The sequence below is a fragment of the Triturus cristatus genome, chromosome 1_1 (assembly GCF_964204655.1).
Source record: "Triturus cristatus chromosome 1_1, aTriCri1.1, whole genome shotgun sequence".
In the NCBI taxonomy this organism is placed as follows: Eukaryota; Metazoa; Chordata; class Amphibia; order Caudata; family Salamandridae; genus Triturus; species Triturus cristatus.
Genome location: NC_140579.1, coordinates 917,937,398 through 917,964,749, shown reverse-complemented (window position 1 = coordinate 917,964,749; position 27,352 = coordinate 917,937,398). Strand labels below are relative to the sequence as shown.

The 27,352-nt window shown below is 43.9% G+C and overlaps 1 protein-coding gene across 1 annotated transcript in view; it reads right to left on the bottom strand.

Annotated features, from left to right (window-relative positions):
- Nucleotides 1–16,926: 16,926 nt before the first annotated feature.
- The window catches only part of KISS1 (KiSS-1 metastasis suppressor), a 42,804-nt gene continuing 32,378 nt past the window's right edge, over nucleotides 16,927–27,352 (bottom strand). The window contains exon 3 of the mRNA XM_085599742.1: nucleotides 16,927–17,676. Coding sequence (XP_085455868.1) covers nucleotides 17,369–17,676 — 308 coding nt within the window. The 3' untranslated portion in view covers nucleotides 16,927–17,368. The remainder of the gene's footprint in view (nucleotides 17,677–27,352) is intronic.

Below are 27,352 nucleotides of genomic sequence, written 5' to 3'. Positions count from 1 at the left end.
TACTAGCTTCAGTGACTTATTGCCTTTGTCTATGATACTAATAAAGCTCATCTTACCTCCAGAGGAGTGTTGGAGTTTCTGTGTAAGTAAGTGGTGTGCGTAAGTTTAGATTACGCAAGTGGGCAAGGCAATACACAGCAGTATTCAGAAGCCTGACCAATCCTGAGTGCTCTAAGCCTATCCAGAATTGTACCAAGATTAAAGCAGTCTCCATGTTACCCACACCATCTAAACTGTGGTGAAAAGATTGATGTGCAACATTTTACACCCTGAAATGAAATCAAGAGTCTCCATCACGAACAGATCCTTCAAAGACATCAAGAGGAGATGAATCTTCAGCGACCATCACTGAACACAAGAACAGAAAGCGCAAGAATTGACTGGGCAATACACACGCCTTGGGAAGGTCTGCTGCTAGCAGAAGTAAACATGAGACATTTACACGGGGCCCATCATATTTCTAAAAGTCACAATATTCCCCTGGTGAGGCCTTTCTGGCTCTGGCTGCAACAAGGGCAAACTCCATGTTTGAACCATGTAGGAAGGAAGGAGAACAGGATGAAAGTACTATGGGTGTGTAGAGGTTTGGTGAGGCAAGTGTGGCTGGTGGAGTGGGAAGTTGCAGATGAGGAGTTCTAAGGCTGAGGAGAGAGCTGTGACAATAAGTGTATGGAGGAGTCAGTGACAATGGAGGAGTACGGAGGGTTAACCAAAAGAAGAGAGTGTGAGAGTAGAAGAGACAGGAGGGGCAGTTTAGGAGAGGGAGAGAGAGACTGGAATAGAAAAAAGGGGCAGTTCAGGAGAGCGAGTGAGGATGTTAGTAGAGCTGGCACTGTTTTTTGGGAGGGAATTACTAGCCAACGTGGTAGTATACACTGTGCACTGGATTGCTAAAGAACCCTCGTCAATGATTCAAAATTTAAATCATACAATGAATAGAATAAAACCAATATTTCAGAACAAAAGCATTATTAATTTATATCTTCTTATGCATGATTATACATCATAGTCATGTCAGAAAAATCTTGTAGTTTCACAGATATACATCATATCATTTGGAAATCATAACATGTGGTCATTGCATCATGGATAACACATGAAATAATATACAGAGTGCTTAAAAGAAAGCCCGATGCATTTCGGGACTGGGGTGTCCCTTCGTCAGGGACAACCTGTAAACAAAGACATCTATATTACAATAACAAATAGACTTGCTGACTGATTCATAAAGACAACACGTGGGTGCCATTACATAAATTCATAAGGATGCACGAGTACAAGAGAGTCCATCAGTGGTGAACTAATATATGGTATGTTGGAACATGTCCACCCGTGTGCTAATAATGATATACAGAGAAAGGCAGAACAAGGTACGTGAACGTGAGATGCATGTGACTGCAAAAGTGAATATTATCTAACAAACACACGTGGTGTGCAAGAAAACAAACAAGGTCTGAAAAACGGCAGTGCAAGCTGTGGGCGAATATGTCAAAACATACCTAGCTGAGCACAAAGTGTGCGACTTAAAGAAAGTCCAACTCCGATGCTGCAAAAATAAATAAAACGGTGTGAGAAAAGAAAAAGCTAACAGAATGAGCGAGGAAAAGCTCGTACCAACTGTGGATATCCTGCTGGTAATGAAAGAATGCATGCTCACCTAGGTGGAAACGCAGATTCCCTTCGTTGCAACGGAAGGATGGTGAAAATGAGCTAAAACGAGATAAGCAAAATAAAAGGGTAAACCATTGTTCTCTATGGATAATTAGATGGTAGTAAACACAAGAAAGGGAACGAACACTCACCCCTATCTCAAGGGCACGGGTGCCCAATGCTCAATGACGAGTTTGGATGATGCAGTTGGGTGACCAGTATCTGTAACACAGATAACCATTGTAAGGAAGAGAAAAGGTGGGGTAAAATTAAAACACGATACAGCGTGCTGGGGTAACGCTTACCTTAGAACCTGAGAAACGCGACCGAACGCTATGCCAAACTGCTTACAGCTGAGAGTTACTACATACGGAGTCAATCGCGGACTCCGTGAAAATGTGCGCAGTAGAGCTAGAAAGAGGACTGAACCGCGGAATCCGTGGGGGCCATCTTAGAAGGGAGCTTGAACAAGTAGTTAGAGGTGATGGAAAAATGGGGCTACTGCGTGCGACCGGAAATGGCACAGAAATTCTAGGAAAAGGTAAACATGCAAGTGTGCAAGACACATGCCATACTGCAAAAACTAAATACTGTGTAAAAACGTGAGCACGATATCGAATAGTGGCCAGAGAGGTGGATAAACAATGCCTGATGCTAGTAGATGATCCAAGACGCGTGGAAGTCCCAGGTGTTAGGGAAATCCCTGACCGAAGTATAAAAACACTAAAATGGTACCAAAGTTAAGGATCCTAATTCAAAGGAGTAATCTGAAAGATGTGCTGGAGATGTAAATATATCAAAGGCCAATAATACCAAGAACATAAGAGAAAGGGGAAAGAATGCATATGAAAAACGATGGGATAGAAGAATAATTACCAAATAGGAAGACAGGGGTCAAAGTGATGTGTGAAGTGCAAACTTGGTGAACAATGACAAGTATCCTCCACCACTAGCGTACATCTTGATGGACAACCAAATGCGGTTTATACACAATGTAAGAGAACAGACCTTCATAAAAAACAACTCATGTCAAGTCGGTCATTAAGACCTGTGGGAAACATCGTGTCTAATGTTTTGATCCAAAAGATTTCTCTTTGGAGCAAAATCTTAATAATGTCCATACCTGGTCTAGTATTCACTTGCTCAATGATTTGGAATCTTAATTGGGATATAGTATGTTTAGCTTCATCCCAATTGAGGTTCCGTGAATTCTGAATCTGCGTTATAAATATCATGGTCCCGTTACGATTTTGGTAACAGTGAACCGTAACTAGTGAGTTCGGCTAGTACGCGTGTTTTCGTCACATTACACCAATGGATTCACTGCGTATTTAGGGATTTCGTTCCGAACCCTGGGTTCCATTTTGCGCATGGTAGCCATTTTGTGGTTGCCCTCACATAGGCCGATGACTGTGGTCAAACGAGTCTTTTGGACAGGCGCACCTTAGCTCGAGTTTGTGCTGACTCCTACATGACTTGAGTGAACTGACCTCGTTGCCTGAGGCCGACCCTGCCAAACCAGTTCCTGCCCGCTAGCTGATCTTTATTAAGGGTCAGCGCACGGGACCTCGTAAAGTTTTATTGCACACAAACATGCCTCATCCTACTTCTATCTGTTTTCTGTTTCTTCTTTTATGGTCTATTTACGATATGGGTTGTGGTCTTTTTATTATGGGTTTGTCCGGCTTGTCTAAAGAAGAATGTTGGGATTGTTCGATGATTGATCATGGGCCGGACAACTGAAAAGTGGGTTTTACCGTCATGCGATACTTCTGGTGTGCTTACATGTGATTGGACAATTTGTAAAATAATGGGTGGTTGTCTGGAATGTGATGTTTTTTGCATAAAAAGGGACGACTTGCTTTGTAAAATTGAGCAGTCTCCTGAGAACTCATACCGTGATGACTTCTAGGACTTCTGTTACTGGCTGCAGCCAATAAATTCGATCTCTGACGCCACCAAGAAGTATCCTGTGTCTCTGTATTCTAAGACAGGTGAAGCCGAAGACTTTGGGCGTGCCCCTGGCGCCGCTGGGTTGTAAATACCCGGTTCTTCAGTTGGCGCCCAACGCAGGGCGACATCAAGCGGTACCGGTCCAAGCCCGAGGATCGTGAGGAACTTCGTGAGGAAACTCTGGAGGAGGGCCCCCACTTCAGCGACCCCTGCATGTCAAAAACGTGGACCGAAGGTCTTTTCCACGAGGTTTCCCCCTTCTGACGGCTACGTAAGGACCGCTGCCCTGACTGTCGCCCTGTCTTGGACCACCCCCTTTTGTGAAACTTTGTAAGGCGAGACGATCGACGGATCTTCTGGGTGGCGTGGCAGACAACTTGGTTAAGTATAAGTGGGTCGCCCCCACTAATTTGTTTGATTCTTAGTTTTACTTGGTCCTTAGTTTGATCGGTTCTTGGTTTTGCTTGGTTCTTAGTTTGGTTCTTAGTTTGTTTGGTCCTTAGTTTTGATTTGAAAATTGCAATTTCCAAAGCCGAGGGTCTCGTATATTTACGAGTGTATCGGTAGAGATAGCCCCTTGAAGTTTGAAGCTCGATTAGTGAGCGAAGATGCCTAATCGTAGCAAATTTGGTACTTGGTTTTGTTGTGGTTGTAACAGGAAGTTCCGATTGGAGGACTCGCGTCTGATACCTCCAGTTGGAACTCCGACTTATGAGCTCTATTCTAAACACGGCATGGGCCCCAATACGTTCAATGAAGTATGGGTCCGCTACACTAGGAAAGATGGTGTCTTACGATGGCCCCAACATGGTAGTTTCGATACAGAGATTTTAGATAATTTGGAAGCGAAATTATTTAGGAAGAAAGCCCGGCCGGCAATGTTCGACTCCTTCCGCCTTTGGCGCAAAGAAGCCAAACAACGAGAGATAAAACAAGCTAAAAGAGATAAGAGAGAAAAGGGTGTATCGATAATGCAAGCTGCTAGGCAGTTTAAAGAAGATGAAGAAGATAAAGCGATTGAGGTGTTAAATAGGCAACATCATATGGCTATTGATAAATGTTATCCAGTTTTGTCACCCCCTCCTGTGAATCCTGTTAAGGATCCCGAAAAGTATCCATTAATGTCTTATTTGTTAAAATCACCTCCCCCTTACGTGCAAGGTGCTACTGCACCGATGTTACCCCTTATTGTACAACAGGTTGCTGGTCAGCCTTTAGTTCCTCCGCAACCCCCTGTTCCTGTTCCACAGTTGGTTCAAGTTCCTCCGGCACCCCCTCTTCCTGGGTTGCCTACTTTGCCTTTGCCTACTTTACCTTTGCCTGCCTTGACTCAGACTGCTTTGCCCCTTGCTCCTGTCCCTTCGACTTCCTCCACTTGTGCTTCGTTTTCTTTGCCATCACAAGGTACCTTTTCTCCTGTTCTTATGACTGCTTCCCCTTCTGTTCGTCGGCGAGTAGCTGACACTGTTACTAATTTCTTAACTCCTCTATTTGGGTCGCTAGTCACGACCCCCGTTTCTGATGACAGACAGAGACGTAGTCAGCTCCCTGGTTCTGTGGAGCGTGGAGTGTTGGATTCGTTGGCTCGTAGGTGGGTTACAAACGTTTCTAGGTATGATCCGGGAGTGGTTTTAAATACGTTCCTACAATGGAAAGAGCCGACGCAGCGGTATGTTTTTGATATGATGTGTACTTTGCTTCGGGAACAATGGGAAGATGGTGAATTGGAGTTGGCTCCTGTTGGATTGCTTGATATTCAGAGTGAGTTTGCTAAAGGGACGATAGTGGGAGCTGGTGTCGAAGATGCGGTAGTGACACTTCTTACATATAGGTCTGCACTTCCTCCCCAGCCAGTGTTTGAGCATGATCCCTCAGTTAGGAAGAAGGTACAACAATATCCAATGAGAGAGGTTCCTCCAGTTTGGAGAGAGGGAGACGCAAACGCTAATCCACCTATTTTGTCTCATTTCCAACGAGTTTGGATACATGTCCCTTGGAAGAGAGCTGAGGTTTTGGCTCTTAAGCAAACCTTACCCGACCCCCATAAGAATCCCGCGGGGTATTATAAGGAGTTGTCCCAGACAGTCGATGCATGCATTAAGAATCTAGCGGATGTGGATATGTTATTGGGTAATGTAGTTCCTCAACCGTTGTGGCCGAAGATTCGCCATGAAGATCATACGGTAGAATTAGGTGACACATGGGTGAATATTGCGGCTGCAGATGCTAGACAGGTAGGAGGAGCTAAACCTGAGCCCCTAATTGCGGATTTACCCGGTAGAATTATTAATATGATGAAAACGATGATGCCAGCGTTACGAGTGAATTGGGACAAGTTGACAGCATGTAAGCAGAAGAAGGACGAAAGTGTGTCTGATTTCTTCACTAGGTTTGAAGAGACTTTTATAGATCATAGCGGTCAAGATATGAGTACGGAAGGTGGCCAGAGACTGTTTTTAGATAAGTTTGTCTTTAATTTACTTCCCGAACTGTGTAATAAGTTGAAAGATTCTGAGAGTTCTTGGGCTGTCTCTTCGTCGGCCCAGATATTGGCGACTGCACAGTACTACGAGAATAGGGATAAGGATGAGAAAGATAGATTAGAGAAAAAGACAAAAGACTTAAAAACAAAGGTTCTTCTGCAGCAGGCATATCCGCCTCGCTCGAATCAGCAAGAATCACAGCAACGTCTACAGTTTCAGCAACATCCATCGTTTCAGAGACCGTCACAGAAACCTGAGTATTTTCCTCCAAGACCGCCTTTGGGTCTCAATCAGTGCGCGTATTGTAGAGAGGAAGGTCATTATAAGAATGAGTGCCCTGTTTTACGACAACGTGCGAGCGGTATGTTGGCTCCTAGAGGTCGTGGTGGTTTCCAGCAAGTGTCTAGGGGTAGAGGACGTGGCGCGTTTCCTCAGAACGAACGTTCTTTTCCCCCACAGACGTCTATGAATTATTTTGATCAGCAGAACGTACACACTGGCAGATCTCCGCAATATTATGTTGACGATTACTATGTTGAGAGTGAGAGTACTGGCTATAATGATTGCTAGGACAGCCAAGGACAAAGAGAGGGAGTAGTGTCAGTTCCAGTAGACCAGGATGGACCTTATGTTATAGTGGTTACATCGGGTGTGGTAGAGCCTTTTCTTTTGGATACTGGTGCAGCGAAGAGTTCTATCATGCACTCTAAACTCCCTGGCGCCCCTTTGTCTGGCTTAACGAATGTTTCAGTGGCATTTTCTGGCACCCCAGTTCGTAATCCAGTTTCTAGTCCCTTGTCTCTTTCTATTGGGCCTTGTGAATTGGAAGCACCCCTTATTTTAACGACAGGTTGTGGTGAGAATTTGTTGGGTCTGGATTTGTTAAAGAGACAGCATGCGACATTGTATTGTTCTCCTTCGGGAGTACACCTTACATTGGGTAAGAGAGTGATCTCTCCGATGTATCTGTCTAAAGATCAGCTTCCACTGGAATTGCGTTGTCTCCCTGATACTCTTTGGGCTACTGGTCCTAATGATGTGGGTCTTTTGGGGATTCCACCATATGTTGTGATGCTCAAATCGAATGTTAGATTGCCACGTATTCCCCAATATCGGATTTCGAGTGATGGTGAAAGAGCGCTTTTAGCGATTATCTATGATTTAATTGAGAAAGGTGTGATCGAAGAGACGAGAGGTAACGTGTGTAACAGTCCTGTTCTGCCTGTCTTGAAGCGTACTGATTCTTCTCAGCAGCCTGAGTATCGGTTTGTGATTGACCTTCGAGAGGTTAATAAGATTGTTGTGCCCCAGTTTCCTGTCGTTCCGGACATTACTGCTTTGTTGACTTTGATTCCTGCTTCAGCTGCTGGTTCTCCGTCATAGACTTGAAGAACGCTTTCTTTAGTATTCCAATAGCCGAAGAAAGTAGAGATATTTTTGGCTTCTCTTTAGGAGGACAAAGCTTCCGGTTTAAGCGAGCTCCTCAAGGCTATTGCAAAAGTCCGTCCATCTATAGTCAGGCTTTGAAAACTCAGCTTGATACTTTTGTGTTGCCTGCGGGTGCTGCTCTTATTCAGTATGTTGACGATCTGTTAGTGGCTGCTGATGATAAGGAAACTTGTAAAGAAACTACTCTTTCGTTGTTGCAACATTTGTCTGATTTGCATCATAAAGTGTCACCTTCAAAGTTGCAGTACTGTCGCCAAGAAGTGACCTACTTAGGTCATCTCTTGTCGAAGGAGGGAAGAAGGTTGACCCCAGAACGAATTCAAGCGATTGCTCAAATGACTGTGCCTAGTACGCAGAGAGAGGTACACGCTTTCTTGGGTATCACGTCGTACTGTAGACAGTGGATTCCGAATTTTTCTTTGTTGGCAAAACCTTTGTTGGCTTTGACTTGTAAGGATACACCGAATCCTCTTCCCTGGTCTGACGATTGTCATAAAAGCTTTTCTGAATTGCGTGACGCGTTGTGTTCTGCTCCGGTGTTGGGTACTCCTGACTACAGTAAGCCTTTTACACTCTACGTTCATGAGAGAGAGGGTTGTGCATTGTCAGTTTTGACGCAACAGTTTGGTGAGAAACAGCGTCCATGTGCGTATTTCTCGTCGACTTTGGATCCGGTAGCTAGAGCGTTGCCGAGTTGCTTGAGAGCTACAGCAGCAGCGGCTGTTTCCATCCGACAGTCTGCTGGGTTGGTGATGGATAATACGTTGGTTGTGATGGTTCCACATGCAGTGGATACTTTATTGAACAGAACAAAGACTCAGCATCTTACTAGTGCAAGGTTGTCGGGTTATGAGTTGACGCTTTTGGCCAGTCACGTGCACATTAAACGGTGTAACGTATTAAATCCAGCGACATTGTTGCCGATTTCTGTGGATACGGATGGTCAAGAACAGCATGATTGCTTTCTTAGGACAGAAGAAGAAACGAAGGGTAGAGTTGATCTAAAAGATACTCCTCTTTCAAATCCAGATAGTACGCTATGGGTTGATGGGTCATGCTACAAGCTCCCGAATGGTGATACGACTGCGGCATATGCCGTGATGACATTGTGAACGATTGTTGAAACTGCACGAGTGAGCTATAATTCGGCACAAGCAGCGGAATTGATCGCATTAACGAGAGCGTGTGTTTTGTCTGAAGGAAAGATAGTGAATATATATACCGATAGTCAGTATGCGTTTGGTGTGGCACACAGTTTTGGACGCTTGTGGAAAGAGAGAGGATTTCTTACGTCACATGGGACGAAAATCCAACATGGACAGTTGGTGAATGAGCTTCTTGAGTCACTTACTTTACCGAAACAAGTTGCGATCGTGAAGTGTAGTGCTCACTGGAAGGTTACGGATGATGTTGGTCATGGTAACGCGTTTGCAGACGAAGTTGCGAAAGAAACAGCAAAAAATGTGATGGGTCGAATGTATGTTGCAGGCCCTGCGAGATGGATTGGTGCGGCTGGAATGTGTGAGGATACGATTGAGAATGTGAAATCGATTCAGGCCGAAGCTACGGAGAGTGAAAAAAGCATGTGGAGAGAAACTACGGGTAGATTGGATTCGACTGGTTGTTGGGTTGAGTTGTCGGAACACCAAAGATGGATGTTACCCGATGCGTATGTGCTTGCGGTGGTTACGATGGCACATGGAATGTCTCACATCAGTGCGAAAGGGATTTGTAAGTTGTTGGCTCCAGTGTCGGAGAATGGAGGAATTCCCAAGTGTGCGGAGAATGTGGTCAAGAATTGCATGGTGTCTGATGTATAATCCTGGTAAGGGAACTCCAACTCCAGCTGGCCACTTCGCGCCTCCGACGTATCTGTTGGAGGTTTTGCAATTGGATTTTATCCACATGGAAAGATGCAACAATTTGAAATACGTCCTTGTAGTTGTTTGTGCCTTTTCTACATGGGTAGAGGCAAACCCCCTAAAGGATAATACTGCCTTGTCCACAGCTAAAGTCTTGCTCAAAGAATATTTCCCTAGGTTCGGGTTGCCACGGATGGTGTGGAGTGATAACGGAAGTGAGTTTGTGGGCAGGGTCATGAAGAGAGTGTGTGAGGGTTTGGGCATAAAGCAGAAATTCCACGCTGCGAATCATCCCCAATCAGCTGGTTTAGTAGAATGCTATAATGGCACTCTGAAGCTGAAGTTAGCCAAGATTCAGGCGAGTTCTGGTCTCCAATGGCCCGATGCCTTGCCATTGGCACTTTTGTCAACTAGAACTACAGTGCATTCCCGAATTGGACTTAGTCCATATGAAATTGTTTTTGGTCGACCGGCAAATGTGTGGGGAGTGCCGAGACCAACGAAATTTATTGACATCGATTATCCTGTGTTGGTGGACTATTTGTATGACCTGACGGCTAAATTGCGTGTCTTGCATCAACAGGTTCATGGTAGCTTGCCACCAGCATCTGTGGACCCAGGTCATACTATCAATCCTGGTGATTGGATCCTGGTAAAGAATTTCCAGAGGACTAAGAACGATCAGCCCCGTTGGATCCACGGCGTACACTGTAAGAGGGTACATTTACCTCTGCCGTACGACCAGTGGATCCGCGAAGGCATCGCAGACACCGAAATTGAGAGATTGCCGAAATTCACACCGTTTAGCGACGCTGAGTTGGTATGGACAAGGTCTGAGAAAGGAGATGACGATGTCGCAAGCAGCTGTGCCTTCACCTTTAAGATTGGACACCACTGAACCTGAACTGTTGTTTCGAAGTCAGACAGAGCCTGGTAAAAGTTGTTATAACCTGCGGTCTAGAGACAATGGACTAATAAAGAACAAATAATTCCTTCCGTTTTGAGAACAGCACTCTCTCATCCAAGAAACTGTTTTGATCTATTTTTTTTCTTTTTTTCAAACCACCATCTGGGTTCAGCTGTAAGGTCGCGGTGTAAAGACTTGGGATTGCAGCCGTGTAGACACAAGGTCAATGGTTCTGGTTGGTCCTAGGGCGTTCCCTGGACTGACAGACGCACTCCTTAGCAGAAGAAAACCAACCGCCGCGAACAGCACGGTGAGAGGATGGAGTTTTTTTTTTAGCGATCGAGAGAGCTGTTGAGAAAACGAACTTTAAGATGAAACTATGCAGGATAATGCATCTCAAATGTTTACCGATTACATGTATTCTGATGTTTCTTAGCATGACGTTAGCTTTGGTGGGTTGGATTGTTTTTTCTACCCAATTGACTTCTGCACCCACTTCCCAACCTACGTCTTTTCCTATTACTACTTCTTTGCATTCTTTTCATATCTTACCCGAACACGAGCAGATTAGAAGGTCAGAATTTGTAAATAACTAATTTGTACAGTATGAGAATAAGAAAGTCCTTTGTAATTAACAAGTTTCTTCAAAGGTCACTTTTTATGAACATTTTTAATTTTCATTTAAATAGAACTTCCAAAACACACAAACAATCCATTAATGTGATTTAGTGAACAGTCCAGCCGACGCGTTTCGTCCTGCTCTTGACGCCCATATGTGAGTCATTTCTGGCCTATTTGGCATATATTTATCATAATGTTAGCATTTGTCCTCAACTCCTTTTCTGTTTAATATTCTATATGCATGACTGATTCTAGTCATTCCTCTTTCCCTCTTCCCCCCCCCCCCCTTCACCCCTTTTTCTCTCATCTATATACATTTTTTTTCTCTCATCTATTTTTTCTCTCATCTATTTTTCCGGTAGAGCTGATAAATTCACACACCGGATTCTTATTTATTCTTCAAAAGGATTGAAATAACTCATAAGGACTCTGCCATTTATGAACTACGTCATTACTCTATGGTAGGTGAGGTTTTCTCTCCCGTTGTTCTTTTTCTTGTTCTTTTTGTCTTACCTCATTCTTTTTGTGTGCATCTCTGGTTACTATATCTCTCGCTTTTTAATTATCTGAATTTAAAATGTGTTTCATTGGGTTGACCCTGCAAACTTGTTTGGACAACCATTAAATCCAACACGCTGCTCGGGGTACCTCAAGTGAATGCTCAATGTTGCAATAAAATAAAATGATCAATATGATTGAATATATACCCCATATCTGGAATTATTTTCCATATACTTTAGAAAAATGTCGTTCTGTCTTGTTGATGTTCTTAGGGTGTTTATATTTATGTATTAGTGTTTTTATAAATGTATATGTATTGGTGTATATATGTTATTTATATGTATATATCTCTCTGTTCATTGTTTGACAGCCCTGAAGAAGTCCTGTTTCAGGACGAAACGCGTCGGCTGGACTGTTCACTAAATCACATTAATGGATTGTTTGTGTGTTTTGGAATTTCTATTTAAATGAAAATTAAAAATGTTCATAAAAAGTGACCTTTGAAGAAACTTGTTAATTACAAAGGACTTTCTTATTCTCATATTGTTTATGTGGTGCACCTTTGGTTCATTATTATATACTCTGATTCCCACGGGAATAGGCATTGTTACAGTGGGTGCCACAGAGTGTGCACACGTTTTTCCCTAATATATAGGGCTCTGATAGGGAGAGTAATAGAAGGTTAGGTGCTGGTCAAGTGAAGGTTCCACTGTGAGTGTTTGTCTTCCAACTAATTTGTACAGCTTCTGCATCAACATCAGCTGGTAGTGAACATCACTAATTGTTGGGTGTGTGATCTTATGCCACATACTACGGATAGAGGTATTCCCTATCTGGTTCTGCCGTTTAGTCAGAATAGGTCTTTATGTGCTTTCCAGGCGATGTTCATTTATGCTTTCGAAGTCTATCCCCTGCGTTCCATAAGAGATAACTCGAGTAATAAAGCCTTGGTGAAGGGAATTGCGAATACGAGTAGGGATATCAATACGTATAGGACTATTCCCAAGGACGAGTTACTAGCTTATGTTGGCTGGAACGCGACTGGATACAGTGTTAGCCTGAGTGAAAAGCAGAGACGAAAGAGGTCACCTCCGATTTGGATCGTACCTCACCGAGGTCATTTTTGTCTGCAAGGTATTGGCAGGAATCCGAAAGCTCAGTTAGGGAAGAGTGTTTGTGCTCAGACGTATGTTTTTACGTCTCAGTCTTCCCCACCGTTTTTGGCAGCCAAGGGTACGTATTTTGTTTGTTACAACAGAGCATATACATGGTTGCCCCCTGATTTTTCGGGAACGTGTTATGTTGGATATTTGTTGCCTCCTACGTATACTGCTGCCGCAGATTACCACAAGACGAGAGTTGTTAGGGGTGTCTTCGATCAGGAAGATACCGCTGGACAAGAAGTGGGAGACTTCTTTAAGGGTTTCCTACCGTTTTGGGGACCTATGGTTAACAGTAGGAGCTTGCGGCAATTGACGAGAGTGGTTGAATCCACCATAAACGAAACTGTCGGTGCCCTTAGTAATTTGACAGCTGAGCTTCAAGCGGATCGCCTTATGACATTGCAGAATCGTATGGTTTTAGATGTCATACTTGCAGATCGAGGTGGAGTATGTAAAGTGATCCAATCGAGTTGCTGCGTTTTCATTCCAGATAATGCTCCGACAGTATACGAGGCCATCTCCAGGCTACATAAGATCTCCGAGTCAATACATACGGACGGAGGAGATTGGTCGTTAACTGGATGGTTTTGGGGACTGTTATCCGCTTGGGGATGGAGGATTCTGACGATCATTGGTGTGGCTTTAGCGATTCTTTTCTCGTGTTGTCTCTGTGTACAGTGTGGTCCTGCCATATGCGGCCTTTGTGCTACTACATGCATTAGGAGACCGCCTGTCTTGAGAAAGGTACAGAGAGATATGATGATGCTTCAACAGCACCTTGATGATTTGATGAATATCGACATCGATTCAGATGCAGACTGAGATTGCCTATGTAAGGGCAAAAGGAGGGTCTGAGGTTCCGTGAATTCTGAATCTGCGTTATAAATATCATGGTTCCGTTACGATTTTGGTAACAGCGAACTGTAACTAGTGAGTTCGGCTAGTACGCGTGCTTTCCTCACATTACATCAATGGATTCACTGCGTATTTAGGGATTTCGTTCCGAACCCTGGGTTCCATTTTGCGCATGGTAGCCATTTTGTGGTTGCCCTCACATAGGCCGATGACTGTGGTCAAACGAGTCTTTTGGACAGGCGCACCTTAGCTCGAGTTTGTGCTGACTCCTACATGACTTGAGTGAACTGACCTCGTTGCCTGAGGCCGACCCTGCCAAACCAGTTCCTGCCCGCTAGCTGATCTTGATTAAGGGTCAGCGCACGGGACCTCGTAAAGTTTTATTGCACACAAACATGCCTCATCCTACTTCTATCTGTTTTCTGTTTCTTCTTTTATGGTCTATTTACGATATGGGTTGTGGTCTTTTTATTATGGGTTTGTCCAGCTTGTCTAAAGAAGAATGTTGGGATTGTTCGATGATTGATCATGGGCCGGACAACTGAAAAGTAGGTTTTACAGTCATGCGATACTGGTGTGGTTACATGTGATTGGACAATTTGTAAAATAATGGGTGGTTGTCTGGAATGTGATGTTTTTTGCATAAAAAGGGACGACTTGCTTTGTAAAATTGAGCAGTCTCCTGAGAACTCATACCGTGATGACTTCTAGGACTTCTGTTACTGGCTGCAGCCAATAAATTCGATCTCTGACGCCACCAAGAAGTATCCTGTGTCTCTGTATTCTAAGACAGGTGAACCCGCAGACTATGGGCGTGCCCCTGGCGCCGCTGGGTTCTAAATACCCGGGTCTTCACAATGAGTGGCTATGCTTGATGTGGTACATTTTGTTCTAATTTTGCTTTTATGTTCCGTGATGTGGACTTTGAGTTTACGCTCGGTTTTGCCCACGTAGGCTTTCCCACAGGGGCATTTAAGGCAATAGACTACATTAGAGCTGTTGCAATCACTCATGTGTTTGAGCCTAATCTTTTTGCCTGACAGGGGATGAGTTAGTGTGTTACCGACGATGACATTGTTACAATGGACGCAACTGTTGCATTTTTTAGTGCCACTTAGTTCATCTAGGTTCTGAGTTATTTGTGGAGAGGCTAACAGGGTGCGTAAATTCTTTCCTTTTGTATACGCGAACAGTGGATTTGCTTGAAATAAACCATTGAATTCAGCTTCGCTCTGCAATAATTCCCACCGATTGATGATGATCTTTTTTACAGTCTGTGACACAGTAGAGTATTTAGACACGTATACCATTTTTGTTTCACCCTGTGAGTTTTGCTTTTGTAGTAATTCATTGCGTTGTTTGGTGAGTGCCTTATTCAAACAATCCTGTAGGGTAGCATCCGGGTAACCGCATGCTTGAAAACCTTGTGTGTATTCTTCAAGTTTACTTGCGCTCACATCAGGATCTGAACAAATTCTCCGTATCCTTATAAATTGAGAGTATGGCAAATTTGTAATCAAACTCTTGGGGTGGAAACTGGAGTAAGCCAAAGTGCTATTCCGGTCTGTAGGTTTGTTGTGGACCGCTGTGTCAAATTGATTGAAGGGTGATTTACGGATCTGGACATCCAAAAAATGAATGGTTTCTTTTTGTATATTGTAGGTCAGGCGGATGTGTGAATTTGTTTGATTCAAGGTGTTAATCATTGCTATTAGTGACTGCTCTGTATCATTCCAAAGTAAAAAGATGTCGTCGATGTACCGACAATATAAAGGGATTTTTTGCCACCAAGTAGAATGAGACATGATGTTATCATATTCATATTGAGACATGTAGATATTGGCCTACGAAGGGGCCCCCGAAAAACCCATGGAGGTACCCGTCAGTTGTATGTAAAAGTGTTGTTGCCATTCAAAGTAACTGTTATGGAGACAAAATTTGAGCAGTTGTAGAATGAAGACTTTTTCCATGAGTATGTGTTCTGACAGAAGAAGCGCCCATTCAACAGCTTCCAATCCTGCTGTGTGAGGTATGGATGTGTACAGGGCAGTCACATCAATAGCACATAATAGAATTGTAGAGTGTGAATCAATCTCTAATTCAGAGAGTTTTTCCAAAAAATGGGTGGTGTCTTTAAGGTACGTACTCCAATTCTGGACGAAGTTTTGTAAATAGAAATCCAAAAATTTCCCAACTAGGTCAAAGATGGAGCCACATCCCGAGACGATGGGCCGAAATGGTGGATCTTGGGCATCTTTGTGCATTTTCGGGATCATGTATAGTTTAGGCTTTCACGGATTTTTGGTGGTGAGGAATGACTTGATTTGATCGTTAGTCCAGTTGTTTTCAAATGCTTCGGTCAATAGTTTATTGAGCATATCCTGAAGTTGCATCGATGGGTCATATGTCAGTTTCATGTATGTATTGGTATCTTCAACATGTGCATAAACCTTGGACTGATAACACTGTGTGTCCATGACCACGATTACTCCACCTTTATCCGCAGGTTGTATGGTAATGGTAGAATCATTAGCTAATGATTTGATGATGTTCCACTCATGTTTTGTGAGGTTGTCATGTTTTTTAGTATAGAACGGTAAATTTTGAATATCCTTGTTAACCAGAGCTTCAAACATGTCTAACATCTTGTGTGACACCGGAGGTATGAATGTGCTTTTGGGTTTAAAAATTGTCGTAGTTGAATCCTGGATTTGTTGATCACGAGGTATTACATTGGTGAAAAAATGCCTTAGCCTGAGCAATCTCATGAACTGTTTTTTGGGAACCATAGTTTAATCTTCGGGGTTTTGACCCAGAACAAGAGGGAGCAAAGCAGCAAATGGGAAAATGAAGAGGAGAGAAAAACAGAAAAATAGTGGCAACGGGGAAAAGCAAGGATGACAAAGAACCTACAAGAGTGCGATATGGGGGCTGGGATAGTATATTGGCCGATGAAACAGACATGAAGTTAAATAAAGGCTAGAAAGCCTTGGTATTTGGCAACCCTGTCCTTGGGCAGCGGTGCCAGCGGGCTTCTTACAAAAATATGGGCCCTGGCACTTTTTCTTTTACTAACTAAGCACCGGACAGTAGGGCTAGTTAAGATAATAGAGTGAAAAAGAAAATGTGACAGCCAAGTAGTTATTGATAGTTGGAGTCGGGGAGAAGGAGAGGAATTCAGAGAGAGGGAAAGGAAGAAAGAGAGCCATACGAAAGCAGAGGAGAGGAGACCGTGAGCGAGACACAGATGTAGACAGATATAGCGTATGGAAGCAATATAGTTAAAGAAAGAAAGATACAGTCAGAGAGGAAATGGTCAGGAGCATCCCAACACTGAGGCACATGATTAGAGAAATAGCAGCAAAAATGGAGACAGACTAGTTGAAGTAAATGGGTATAGATTGGGAGTTTAAGGAAGGAGGGAAAAAGAGAGTGAGTGACTGATGTGAGTGACCTACGGCAGGTCTTTATTGGCTGTTTTATTAGATGCAATGATAGCTCAAGTGTCCTTTCTGAGTGATTTGAATCCCACCAGACCACATAACCTACTACCTCCAGGTCGCTTTACAGTTGAACTCAGGACACATTCTTTCAACCCTCTTTGAAGGACGAGATGGGATGAAATATGTGCAAGTACCTGTGTAAGTGATTTGTTTTATGAAAAATCCTCCTTTCTTATTTTTCTCCTCTTCCTGTAAGAGTTGTTAAGTTCCCTGAGTGCTGGAGTCACTGTTTTATGTATTTGGTTTGTTCCTACACCCACATGCCCAGCCCACCACTCATCTGAATGGACAGTGTCTTCTATTACCAGCAAGTTCTCCATGGATCTTGGTGCAATACCTCGCCTCCAGAGTTTGTCCATGCCCTCAGAAATGTGCCCACCCTCTCGTGTCTCCCACCGAGTAGACTCCCATCAGTCCATCACTAGCGTCTCTTCCCCAGAGTGTTGGTCGCCTCGTTGCTTTGCCGCTTGCCATACCGTAGGCCGAATGAGTTCCAGTTGTATGTGGATAGGTCTTTCTCCCGCTCCACCAGGAGTGCCCCTTCTAAAGCTGGAATCACCCGACTGCCTATGGGGTGAGCATCTGGCCATAGAGGTGCTTCGGGCTCTTTACGCTTCCAAAGGAGGGACAGGACAGGCCTCCTCGCCAGGCTGGTTTGTTGCCCGGGGTAGGGCTTGGCACGTTCCCACTTAGCATTTGCAGTGCCCGGCAGCTGCCAGATCCATTCACCTAAAAGAAAAAAGTTACAGGCAGTGAGACTAGGGGCACAGATTTAATTTTTTGACATGGACACTGACTTCACTTGAGGATTCTGTGACATCATACATTCTGCCTACATCATCAGAAGATGAGGGCTGTCCATAGCCTGAACCAGTCTTGATGAGCAAGCCTTCAGATCTGTACTTGAAGAGACCTTTTTAAGTCTAAGTAATAGCACTGCAAAAGAGACAGAAGTCAAGCTGCACCTCAAGGATTTTCTATGTATACAATGGGTCAATAGATCACAAACCACATAATCACAGATTCAGTAATTGTACAGCCCTTAAAAACCTCACGGTGCTGTGGCAGGAGTGTGCCTGAAGGCACTGGGTCCCCACTTAACTGGACAACATCTGAAAGCTCGGTAAAGCAAGAGCTTAAAACACAAGCAACCAATCCCACTCAGGGAATGAGAGTAATGGCCTGGTTAGCTTCTCTGCTGCTGGTAGAGACCCCTCAAGGGAAATAATTGTCCTTCTAGGTGTTTTTAATCATCATATAGGGGTGTTACTGAAGTTAAATAAGAGAGGTATTTGCCCCCCAAACCGGACCACACATTTGTACTTTTCAATTTCTTCTATTAGACATGTCAGCTTCTTGATTTTTCTGCTAGCTCAGTACCTCCATACATGTTTGGTTATGGTTGAAATTATTAGTGTGGTCGTTAATAAATGTATTAATCTGTACTGGAAACTAATGTGATAAACATTTCTTGATGTATAACAGGTTTCTCTTCACCAGGCAGTCAACAATAACTGGTGAATTTCAGTGGTTTGGTTAGTTTAAAATGGTATGTTTTAACTGACTTTCTCTATATTTGAAAAAGAGGGGACCCCTACATAACCAATAGGGAATGTTAATAGGTTTAGGAAAAAATTATAGCAACCTTGAAAGAAGAGTGCCACTCATTACCAGGTGTATATCTATATAGAATGACTAATATCAATTCATAAGTGCAGCTCCAACAAACTGAAAAATTTTAAATCATTTATTGAATATTTTCATAAAATATAATCAATGATAAAGTGTCTATATACAACAATATTATTTTCAAATTAGATCATTAATTCCAACTGATTGAGGATATGATACAACACATATATACACACACACACCGTCCTGATGAAGGCATCTTTGCCGAAACGCGCGTAGTCTCCATCCACCGCTTTGCTTTCATCAATTTTGATTTGAATTTAGTATCATTTTCCTTATGTGTGTATATATGTGTTGTATCATATCCTCAATCAGTTGGAATTAATGATATAATTTGAAAATAATATTGTTGTATATAGACACTTTATCATTGATTATATTAAGTTTTAACGTTCTCTTTTTCTGTGGGCGGGGGCGGCAGATCTTTTGGCCACCTAGAGCTCCAGTCAGGCGTTTCTGTATTACCAAAGAAAACAACTTCAGTTTTGTCAGGATTGCACTTCAGCTGATTGATCTTAAGCAAGTTGAAAACCTTTGTGAGGCAAGACCTAATCATTGCCCCATCAAAGTCGGTTCCTTTTTCACACATAAAAATCAGCTGAGTGCCATCAGCATAGGAAACAATTGTGGTGCCCTCCTCCACTACCAGAAATGCAAGGGGGGATAGATATATTTTAAAAAAGGGTAGGGCTGAGAATGGAGCCCTGAGGGACACCTACATATGGCCGGAACTGGGGATGAGAAAGGGGGGAGCCAGATTTCCTGAGATCTATTTGCCAAGAAGGATGACATCCATGTTAAGGCGGTCCCCCCCCAGGCCGATGTTAGCAAGACTCTTCAGGAGCCTCTCATGTGGGACCGTAACGAAGGCCGCCGACAGATCGAGCAGTATCAGAACAGCCTTGCCTCCCTGGTCCAGCTTACCCTTGAGAAATTCAGTCACTTCCAGCAGAACCGACTCCATACTGTAGTTAGTCATAAAACCGGATTGGGACTCATGAAGGAGCTTCCCATCCTCAATGTGTTTTTGGAGGGCCTTGTTCACATGATTCTCTAATACTTTGGAGAGGGCCGGAAGAAGGAAGATTGGCCTGTAGTTGGCAGGGTCCATCGGTTTGGCGTTAGCCTTTTTTATCAGTGAAAGAATCTTAGCATTCTTCCATCATTTCGGCATGTTGCCCAAGGAGAGGGAAGCATTAAAGAGCTGGTTTACCGTGGGGTTTATGGTGGGAGCTAATAGGTTCAGGATATTTGCTGGACATGGGTCGGTAGAAGGATCAGTGAATCTTCAAGCTGAAATTTAGGGAAAGCTAGTAAAGATGGAGGATCCAAGTGGTGAAATATTCTATTAGAACCAAGGTAGACTGGCCGGTTCTTCCTCTGAGATGTTAGTGAAGGCTTGTTGGATCACGGAGATCTTTTTGTGGAAGAATTGAGCTATTAGCTTAGACCATTCTTCAGTGCATGGCCTTTCCTTTGTGCTGGCTTTCGAGGCGGTTAAGGATTTAACTATGCTAAAGATTTTCTTACTCTTATTTTGGGCACTTTCTATCTTGGTTTGAAAGAAGTTTTTCTTGGCTGCCTTCACGAGAATGTAATGAGCTTTTAAATTGTCTTTTTCCACCTTCCTGTCATCAGGTAGATATGATTTACGCCCTTTCCGTTCCGTTTTTCTACAATTTCTTTTGCTGGATCTGAGGGAATCGTTAAACCATGGAGCTGGTGGGGCCGAACTCTTTGAGGAGCGGGAAACAACCGATACGGTTGCATCAATGTTGGTACGGAGCCATGAATCTATTGAGAGGGCGTCCGAGTCGGGGCAGCCAGACAGCTCCGGTGAGGAATGACCGAGGGCGTCTGCTAACATCGGGATGGATATTTTATGGAACATCCTATAATTAGGGACCCTTTGCCCTGCATTAGCCCGATGGGCTGTGGCAGAGTTGGGAATGACACATTTTAATAGGAGGTGGTTAGACCAGATAATGGGAAGAGGTAGGCTTACTGATATGTCAAAGTTATGAAAGATTTGGTCTAGGGTATGGCCCTTCTCAAGGGTGGTAGAAGAAATAGATGGAAACATGTTACAGGCCTGCAGCGTCTCCAACTAGGAAATTGTTTGAGGGTCTTTTCCATTGTCCAAATGTATATTGAAATTTCCCAGAATAAGGCGGTTGTTGCGTTTTAAGGCCAGGGAGGTGGTGACTGTATTAGGCGTAGTAATAAAATTTCCAATTGCACTGGGAGGTCGGTAAATCTGAAAACCAGCTATGCTATGATGGGGGGGATACGGTACAGCGGAAGCCTAAGGACTCTGAGCCCTCGATGTTTTCCATCGGGATGGGATAGCAGTCTAGTTTTTTATTGAAATTTTGGCGACACTGCCCCTCTTCCCACTTGGTTGGTCCCTCCTAAGGATTTTATAACCCGTAGGGATGGCCGAGGTGATAGAACGGTTGGAGGATTCAGACAGCCAGGGCTTGGTGAGAAATAAAAGATCAGGCTGTTCGTCTAAAAGTAGGCCATTAATGTGTGGTTTGTGCTTTTGCATAGAGCGACAATTTAAATGGGTGGCCTTTAAGTCCTCTATTTTCTTATTTTTTTACACTTATTGTTGCGTGGGAGGATCTTTGGTGTGAGATTCCTGGGCTGGAGGAGACACCAGTTGCACTTATTACATCGAAAGTCTACCTCTAAGCCCGGATCAGCCGCTGTACACTGACATAATGGTAGCCGCCTAAGGCTAAGCAGTTTTTCCCTATTGTAATACAGTGGAAGAAACTCACCGGAGGGGAACTAGGCAGCATGACCAGCGCCGGATGCTTCCTTTTGCATCGGGAATATATAGGCTAATGCCTCTGATGCAAACTGGATCGCTAACGCAGCTGAGAAAGTGGAAACTGCGTGGGCGGAAGTGAGGAGCCCATTAGTAGCCCTAGCCCTCCGCACAATCGGCGTATCAGCCACGGTGGACCAGGACTGGAGGAAAAGCGAGATGCGAATCGAAGCAGCTAAGGAGGTGCAGGCAAGCAGAATCAAGTAAAGTGCAAGTGCGCGTAGGTAGGAGAAATTGTTAAAAAGCACAGAGTAATTCAGCCACACATATACAATTTAAAAAGTATTAAAAACCTAGTAGCAGGGCAGGAAACACTAAATCCTACCGCTATCAGCTGAGCGCATCTATTTATATGGGGAATATATAGGCTAATGCCTATGATGCAAACTGGATCGCTAACGCAGCCGAGGAAGCGGAAACTGCGTGAGAAACAGGGGTTCAAATTGGATCATAAATTCAAAGCTGTTCTGAACAGGGGCCCCCAAATATGTTTGGCCCAGGGCCCCCAAAATCATTAAGATGTCCCTGGGTCAAACCTGCCACAATCTAACTGGAGAGGAAAGCTCTGTATTCACCATTATGTGAAGATTGTGGTCTAGTAAGCACAAAGATCTGCATGTTATTTCTAATTAAAGTTAAAATATTCTGAATATGGGCTTTTGATAACCAGTGATAAATTGTGAACCCTGGTGTATTGGATATAATCAAGAGTGTTAAATACCGCACATTCCTCCATGGCATTTGTAATCAGGCACTTCTGATTGTGCCCTTGATAGTACTGTCTATCATGGTTTACGATTGTTTGCATAATTATGGCTGCTGGGGACAACTGTTTCATTACAAAATGTATGCATTGATTTGCCAGGGATAGTTGATTATTCTTGGTCTCCTGTGGCTGATGTGACGTTTCATTTGCTGCCATGTGTTCATACTCCTGCTTCTGCACAACTGCATAGTTATACCCCTACAAAAGCATGCCAAACCTTCAGTTCAATTAGGCATCTGTCCATCGGGTTTGCCAAAGATAGTCCGTAGTTCCTGGAGGAGACCCAATAATGTGGTTTTCTTCCATAGAACAACAAATGATAGTGTTTACAAGCCCACGCCATAGCCAGACTTTCTTTCTCCGGTTATGACTAATAAGCAGCCAAATGGAAGTACCCTGCAGACGTCTGAGGAAGCAGGTGCATATTCATCACCAAGGTTATTATTTTGTTGAACTCATTATCCTTTAGTCTATAAGGCTGGTTTAGTATGGATCGGAATGCACTTTTATTTATTTGTTTTGATTGTGATTCATTAGCCCTTTTTATGGATATGTTCTACAAAGCACCCACTATGTGTTCAGGAATAATTTCTGATAGAGTGATTGTATAAAGAGAAGATGATGGTCAAGTGATGCAATGTGGTCCAAGATAGTAGATGAAATACATTTACATGTCCATGGAAAATGTGTTATAAAGATTTGCCACTTGCCTCTACAAAACTGTACATATTTCTGTTCTAGTGGAATGTGGGTTCAAAGACGTGGTTGGGTGAGGTGTGCGGTACAGGCACATAGCTATCACTAGTGCAGAAGGTGCAGTGGCACCAGGGCTAGGGAATTTTAAGGGCCCAATGCATCCACATTACAGCTGTATTTTACTGTCGAGCTAGCGGACGGTCCCATTTACCTTGCTTGCTGCAGGGTTCATGGCACAATTGCTACCTACTGGTGCGGGAACAGTAGCAGGCAGTCTGAGAGCAGAGGGAGTTACAGGGAATAAATCTCTATGGACAAAGGCTTTAAAAACAAGAATGAGGATTGAACTATACTCCATTTTGTGCATTTGGGATCAGCTTTTAGATAAGTGGTCCAAGCAGATAGAAGGATCTAAACATTGAGGGGTACATAGAATTTTAGTTATGGTTAGAATGTGAAGAATGGTTGGATGGAAGGGTTGGATTGGAGATGTGCCATGACAACCTACATGAAGTAGAGAGGCGCTTTACCATGCTGGCTTTGAACTCTAGGATGAGCAACATGTATTCTCTCCCGCGTTTTGCAGAAAGCCACCCTCGATGGTGCCAGTGACATAAACCAGTTAATTGTATGGATGTGGGTTTTGTATAGCTTTAACGAAGCCAAAAGGCAGGGGAGCACTGTATGTGGTCAAAGGCAGAGATATAGTCATGAGTGATCAAAGGAGTTGCTGGGTTCTGAGAAAACGAGTGTACTGTTACTATGCCAAGATGTTGTGTTCTTTAAAGAGATATGTTTTCAGCTCTTTCCTAAATTGGAGCTGGGTTAGGAAAGCGCTGATGGATATGGGGATTGCCAGTCAAGCTCCTGGGTGGATAGATGGAGATGATTTAATTAATCAATTAATAATTAATTTGCACTTCTTTGCCTCCAGATTCATGCCTTTCGGTGTTCCCAGAGTCACCAGCGAGCATGGCCTGTTTGAAAGTTAGGACGAGAACCATTCTAATGCTCTGGGCCTGATGACTAGAGAGGTGAGTCACTAGCATGGGGTCTGGTTCAATGTGTCAAAGGATGGAGGGAAGTGTAAAGGAAAATTATAATTGATTGCATTTTGTACGAGGCGAGGTAAGGGTGAGCTTGGTGAAGACCAGTCACTGAAGAGAGTGGAGAAGTTCAGCTGAAATGCTGGGTTGTATGTAGATCGAGGGGGTCAAATGTCAGGGCTTTCCACAAGGCTGGGGCTGAAGGAGATTTAAAGCTTGCGCAATAGACTTTCTAGTGAAGCAAGTGACTAAAGTTATATTGTAAAGTGATATTTCGTCTCAACAGTAATATTCAGTGAACTGAGACTTTGGTGATAGAGCCACGCTCTATAAAGATGCAGGGCACATAAATAAAGAGGGAGTAGGCAAAGATCAAGTTCCTAGATGAAGTGCTGAATGTTCTAAATATTGAGGGATAAAGTGCTCAGGCAGTGTCAGTGACAGGCTCTGATTGATATAACAGGATCAGTTCCATGCTAGACGCCATTTCTAAGGAGTTGACCTAGGAGATGGGAGTGGCCGTGGGATGTAGGGTCTGGAGAGTGCATTGAGACGAGGCTGCTCATTCCAGTGTAGATTTTTAAACAGAAGAAGGATGCTATTGGAAGAGGAGGATTGTGGTGCGGCTTGCAACTAAGAACAAACATTGGCATAGCCAATAGGTATCGCTTTTGGGACCATTCAAGTGTTTAGCTAGAGCTATTGGCTATGCCAATGTGTTAAAGTTATGTTGTAGAAAAGTATGGCTGCTGTCTAGCATATTGAAAAATTTTAATAAATAAAACCAATAAAAATGTGTTGGTTCCTCTGCTCCACTTCGTAAATGGAGACCCTGACATTGTCCTTCTGGCTTCTGCTTATGTTACAGTACACTGGTGTACATTAGTGTAAAAGTTGGTGGTGCAACAGCAAAATGAATTTTTGTCTGTTGAAGCGCACCATTACATTGGATTGTGGCTGTTCTTGCCCTACTCATCCAATTCTGCAGCCAGTGCACATATTTTTAGTCGCCCTCATTGTTTGTTTATTTGATTGATGTATTTTGTTGTTAGAGTTTATTTATGTTTTAAACAGAGTGTGTTGGCAAATTGTTTTACTATTTTTTTTATGTGTGCTTGGATTTTCACGTTTAAATTATGTATTGTGTACTTTGTATTTTTTTTTTAATCTGGTTCCATAGCACAGGCATCAATGCAGGCGCACCACTTTCAGAGAGGTCGAAAGGTCACCACATGGTTACCAGGCCATAAACTGGCCTTTTATGGCCAAGCAATGGGAAAGGAGGGAGGGAGCAGGACGTGGTTAGTCACGGGGGGGAGGGGTTTCAGGAGCATTGGTTCGTTTAAAACTGCAACTACAGTAGGGGTGAGTTACTTACAGTTGTAAATGACGTTCTCTTCGGGAACCATACAGGAGGCTCAGCATTACCAAACGTTCAGGTGCAGTCTCCACTTCCCTCGCAGAAACAAATCCAGCACAGGTAGAAACTCGCACATGGAGCCCTGCAACCGGCCGCTCGAAAGAAAAGTACATTGCGCGCAGGTGGGCAAATGTTTCAGCCATAGAATAGGCATGAGCAATGCAAATGCACACACACGGTAAATGCAAAATGCAGCACCAGCAGCAGGGGTGTCAGTGTGACTAGGGATGTGAGCTACAGATTTCACCACAATCGCGCTGTGACATTTTGTTAAAACACATATGAGAAGAAGGACATGAGGGGGATTGTTGGGGGCACACAATGTACTCAAAACAGAGTGTGTTTTTGTCAGTATGAGCATGTAAAAGTTCCAGGTGAAATCCGACAGACACTGCCCCGATACCTGACTGAAAGCACTTGTACCTAATTATTTGCCACAGAATAAATGTTTTAGTGGGGGTGTAACATCACAAACACCCACTCGAGCTACGGCCCTGGCCCCCAGCACGTGTAGACGGACCGTTGTACATTCTGAGATGTCCTAATATATTGCGGTCCCATCGAGAATATAGAGAAGAGTAGGAACTAAAACAAAGACACTTGCTTCAGTTTCTGACTCGCTTCATACATTCGTAGAAGCTGCTTACAGTTAAAGTACCGCTGAACGCCGCGGCCGTGCCCTTTCATCACCTTCACTTTCGGTTCGAAGGGCTGCAGTGCACTCGCCCAGGCTTGTCCCCATGTCTCCGTGGAGACGTTCAGTCAGCTGGGTGGCTGGTACTTGGGCAAACACTGCAGATTTCACTCAAGGGAGGTGTCGGCAGGACCCGGAAATAAGGATGCCGCAGGCCCCTTTGCCCGCGGCTCATCACACGTTCAGTTCCGCAGCAGGCCCTACCCAGCCGCCAAGTCTTCTCATTCAGGCTTGCAGAGGAAACAGGGTCTGGGGGCCTGGACCACTTAATGGTCGGTACTGTGAGAAGAGCCCAGGGTGCACTCCCACCAACTTAGAATCCAAAAGCCGGCAGCACTGCAGGTCGTGTAAGCCGCCCTGGGAAAGACCTGATTACACAATCCACCGGTGCCGAGATGCAGTGCGGGGCACAGGAATGCATCTGTCGCCCTGCGCGCCCCTGCACCCATGGGAAAGACAAGAAGACCGCGAGTGGTGCGCGCGCATTGCAAGGAATGCAGATACCACCCTGCGCTCCGATGCTCGCTCCTGCAAGCGAGACGCTGTTGGAGTGACCAGTAAACAAAGAGGTGGGACATGCACCCACCTTTGGCCATTTGCGTGCATTCATTATTGAAAGTCACATGCAAAGGCCAATGGAATGTGTGAGAGGAGTCCGACCCACATGCAGAAGTATCTCGGAAGCCTGGAGTGATTCCAAGAGGCCCTCTCCTAGAGCAGCGCATGTGCGCTGCGCTAGGCTCGACCTAAAAAAGAATGGTAGAGCACAGTTTTTGAATGTGAAGTTTGAGAAAGAAAAGGGTAGTGAGCTATTGTGTAGACTTTGGTTAGTGCACTATGTGCCACCAAATGGCTTTTGGAAAAAATGTTTGAGCTGATCATTCTCCAAAACACAAGGCCTTGAATAGACTCTAGTGGATGCAAGACATCTGCAACCTTTCTGCCATATTTAGAGGTGATTTAGAGGCTGCTCTGTGCACTGTAAATATGGCCAATGAAAGATTCAACCCTTTTTGGCTGATATGTTGGCACTCCAAACGCAAAATAAGGCCCTCAGACTTTTCTAATAAAACACTTTGAAAATCAGTGATAAAAGCAGTAATGTATCACACGTTCTTCATGTATTTCAAGCTGGTGATGGCACTTGTTGAGGTCCATCTTCAAAGGTATATTGGCCCCATAGAAGTGACCGATTATGCCATTTATGTATGACCAATTTCATATATAACTAGATTGGCAGGCGACATGTCCACAC